The 4,514-nt window shown below is 38.0% G+C and overlaps 1 protein-coding gene across 1 annotated transcript in view; it reads left to right on the top strand.

The window, feature by feature from the left end:
* The first annotated feature begins 4,063 nt into the window (after window positions 1-4,063).
* LOC113234390 (gelsolin-like) overlaps window positions 4,064-4,514 on the top strand; it is a 36,433-nt gene continuing 35,982 nt past the window's right edge. Inside the window, exon 1 of the mRNA XM_026469700.1 lies at window positions 4,064-4,126. Within this exon, the coding sequence (XP_026325485.1) occupies window positions 4,064-4,126 (63 nt within the window). The remainder of the gene's footprint in view (window positions 4,127-4,514) is intronic.

Here is a 4,514-nt window from a genome sequence, read left to right as displayed (position 1 = left end):
TATTTAATTATATTACAGATTTGTTTTTCAAAAGAAAAGTCAGCGGCGAATATTTCCGCGTATTTTCATTAGAATTTGACAAGTGGCAAGAGAGAGAGAGAATTTTTTTTTTTTTTTTTAATTTATTAAGGCTTTGGCAAAGCCATTAGCCTAAACATGAAGTTTAAATTATGTTTCTGTAAATATGGCCGCCACAAAGAGGATAGGCAATTTGAGGCGGCGTGCTTGGATTGACTCGGGATTCCATAAAACGGGCTGATACGGGTATTCTAGTTTGAGATTCGTATAATTTCGCGTTTTAATCTTCGATTAAGGCACAATAGCACTATCCTATTCCACTTTAAACTAGATTTCACAAAATAATTGAAAGTCAAAATAAAAACGACACTTTTCCCTCCAAAAGGTCCAGAGCGAATCGAGAGAGAGAAACAAACATATGAATGTCAAATGGTGACACTGTAGAACGTATTTGCAAAGACTGTTTACTTTCTCATTTAACGACAAAATAAAAGTGTAAAAGATTACACGTATTAACTCCTGACGATATTCTACTGTAATTTCTAAGTATCTATGGAAGCAAATTATACTTGAAATCGTCACATTAATCAAAAGCGACACATTTGTTCAAAAGCGAGCATTACAGACAGTGCCGAGCATTCGCCTGTAATGTAACAATCTGTTCAAATTGTAAGGCTGCGACTCCACCAAATATAGTGGACATGTTTTCAAGTCTTTACTGAGGTGCCTGCGAGTGCCTTTGACTGCTGGTCACTCCTGGCTCTCGCTGGCTCTGACGGGCACTCAAAGGGACTCAAAGGCACTCACGGGCACTCGCGGGTCTTCGCGGACACTCCTGGCTCTTGCGGGCACTCAAAGGCACTCGCACGCACTAGGAGGCACTCGCACGCACTCAGAGACACCCGCACGCACGCTACTTCGCACATTTCTGATGGAATCGCAGCCTAATCGAATCTTGGAGGTAGTTTGTAATGTAATACTTGAAAAGAAATCTTGAATGTTGCACTACGGATAAATATTCGCGGTGAGTGAGCGCCCTTAACCCGTAAGCCTTTACAAGGTGCCTACCTTCAAATTAGACGCTTGTAGAAGGACGCCACTGTGGCACTACAGCTGCGTTGCGGCAATAGACAAGGAAGGCAGAAATGTGCACTTATTCTATCATTAAAAAAATCCCCGGCAGTGGCACAGTCGAACGAGTCAGGGACTTCCTATTACTCTTATCTACGTTATACATAATATAGTTTATTACAAACTTTTTACACGTGCAGCTTGTTACACTAACAAAACGGTCAACGCCCTGTGTGTCCAATACAATAATGGTTTTAGGATGCAGTTCCAACAGCCTCATGCTGTTGGTCTGGAAGTATCAGATTTGTGATACATTTAAGTACTGGAACTTCACACACGTGTGTTCTGGAATCCACGTGTGTGAAGCCTCTGGAGGCTTGGTGTATAACCTAATGAATTTTTTATTATTTGCCAACCTTTTTTACTAACGTAGGCTAGTTTCTGTAACTATATTATAGTTTCTATAACAACATATACTTTGCCGGGACACCGAGTGCTAAGTGACATTGAGGATGATGTCAAGAAATGCAAAATTGAGACGCTATCTTGGTTTGTGACCTACGGCTCTGCGACGTGGTCACTTACTATGGGCCTCATAAAAAAGCTCAACGTCACTCAACGAGTTGCGGAGAGAGCAATGCTCGACATTTCTCTACGTGAATGAGGAGATCCGTAGAAGAACGAAAGTCACCGACATAGCTCGATTAGGAAGTTGAAATGGCAGTGGGCAGGGCACATAGCTCATAGAACTGACGATCGTCAAAGATTCTCGAATGGAGACCACGAACCGGAAGGCGTTCAGTGGGACAGCCCCGTAATATATGGACGGATGACTTGGTAAGGGCGGCGTGTAACCGATGGATGCACGCCGCGTCCGATCGACTAGTCTGGAAGTCCTTGGGGGACTTTTCCGGCTGATATGATGATGATGACCTTGGTTTGTAGGATAATATCTATAGCACTTATTTAAATCTAAACATATACTCCAGAGCTAATTAATACCATAGTGAATTGTAAGTTAATTTAAGTGTCGAAATTGTTAGTTCATCGCTAAATGGGTAAACCACTAAGTTTTTGGCTAGCGTTAAAAGAAGAGTAGCTTTTTTAACCGACTTCCAAAAAAGGAGGAGGTTCCAATTCAACTGCTGTTTTTTGTATGTACGTTATGCGCTAAATTTGTAAACTGATTTTGATGATCTTATGTTTGTTGGAAAGAACCTCTGTAGGAGTGCCATTTAAATTTGAAGACAATATTCCACCTTTAAGGGTGGCAAACTAGGGGATGAATCCGTTTTCGAGCACTTTCCGGTAACCGATTCCAATAAAAGTTAGCAAATACGAGTACGTGGTAATTCCACAAACTTTTGTGGTCGGTTTTTTTAGTACTCTGTACTGAAATTATATGTAATTTGATGTTGATTATTCAATTACGTGTGTTTCACGTAAAACATGCATTACCATAAATGTACTGCTATGTTTGTCATAAAAAGTACCCAAATAATCTAAACGAATCAAAAGGCTATCACAGTGATGATTCTTCAAATAATTATCGATAGTGAGCAATCATTGGATTACATTTTAGAACTGAATTTAAGTGTAATATATGGTGCTCCAAATAACCCATAGCAACAATTATTATAAAAATAATAATAAATAAAATAAAATAAAGTTATTTGACAGAATGATAGCAACAATTTTATGATTACTGCGGTACCCACACTAGGCAAGCCTGTAGGGCTAGCACAAGAGGAAGCGCGAGATACTGCAATTCTCACATAGAGATCTCACGCTTTATGTCGCTTTTTACATAATATAATCAATCAATCAGCCTATTGCAGTCACTGCTGGATATAATATAATACTTAACCTCTAAACGAACAGAAAGTATTAATATATGTAAACAAGTTAACCAAGGACGTATTGTTTTGGATACATTATTAATATTAATATTATATACATGTGTGTGTGTATATATGTATATACATACATACATACGACGTACTTTTGAGGTCGGTTTTTTTAGTACTCTGTACTGAGATTATAACTCATTTGCTACTGTTTTTAAGTGCAATTTATTTAATATGTTCAATAGTCTGTTAATTTCTAAGTAATTTATTTATTTCGCAATTGCCGTGACGTTAAGCATCTTCACAGTTTGTATTCTGCATCTATGCTAAAAACATGAAAGGGTTGTATCCCTATCTAGCCGTGAACAGGTTCACGGCAATGAAATGGGAAACTTCCAGGCCACAAAATTTATTAAAGAAGTAAAGTTTAAAGAAAGGCTGTAACAATATAAAGGTAAATGTAAAAAAACAGGTATAACAGTATAAAACACTCCCTACACTTTATTATTAAGGCACTTACCCCTAAATGGGCCGAGAAACTGAATTACATAAATAGATACATGAAGGGTGTAGACTTATAAATTATTACACATGATTAGCTTATTAACAGCTCTGACTGTTGTGGCGGTCGAGCTGGGAGTGACCGTGGTACGAAAACAAAATGAGAAAGTGAAGGAAAATGGAACAATTAAAATTTAAAATTTAAATACAAGTAGAATTAAAAAAATGATAAGATATAAGAGACGAGAGGCGATACAACAAGGTGAGATGACGGTGTAAGGAGGTCACACCGTCATAATAAACATAAATAAATATTGGGACGTGTAAATGGGCTGATGAGGTTGACGAATATTATGTGGTTTAATCTGCCGAGCCTACAGATTATCACTTCAGAAACTAACACATCCTATGCTGTATAAAAACACAATCAATTTTCTCTTATCTGCCGTTATCGAAACAATGACTCACGTAATGTGTGCGATAATCAGACAAAAGATAATAATATAAACCTAGCCTACAGTGAAACGACTTATTATACAACCTTTTAGTACTTCGTTTGGATGTCACTGCGTTAGTGACGAACCGTCAAACAAATAGTGAGGTTTTTGGTTTCGCCGTGAAAAAAAATGGACCATCCCGCATTTGCTGACGCAGGCGGTGAGCCTGGTATTGAAATTTGGACAATCGAGGTAAGTTAATTTTTTCCTTGTTTTTAAAGGTTTAAGGCTGCTTACAGATTGACTACGGCTCAACTCACACTGGCGCAGAGTCGAAGCGTCGCGTCACGACACTTCCATTAGCGCGCCCGGATCAGTGTGCTCGGCGTTTGACTAGAGATGGGAAAAACTGCTTCTTTTATTAAACGTTTAAACATTGCACTTTTTTTAAAGCATGCTTTTTGACGCTTTTTAGTTTGAAACTTAAGAAAGCGTTTAGAAAAACGTCTAAGCGCATAGACATTTATGTTAAAAAAAAACTTGCAACGTTGTGTTGATAGCGAAAAGCAAGAGTTGACCACGACTTATTTGTAAAACAAAATTATTATTCACATTGAAGAATTAATTTGTTTAGGAAACA

This window comes from Hyposmocoma kahamanoa, unplaced genomic scaffold (genome assembly GCF_003589595.1).
Source record: "Hyposmocoma kahamanoa isolate Upper Pololo Valley unplaced genomic scaffold, ASM358959v1 84, whole genome shotgun sequence".
Taxonomy (NCBI): Eukaryota; Metazoa; Arthropoda; class Insecta; order Lepidoptera; family Cosmopterigidae; genus Hyposmocoma; species Hyposmocoma kahamanoa.
The sequence above is the reverse complement of the archived record's forward strand: the minus strand, read 5'-3'. Positions and strand labels throughout refer to the sequence as shown.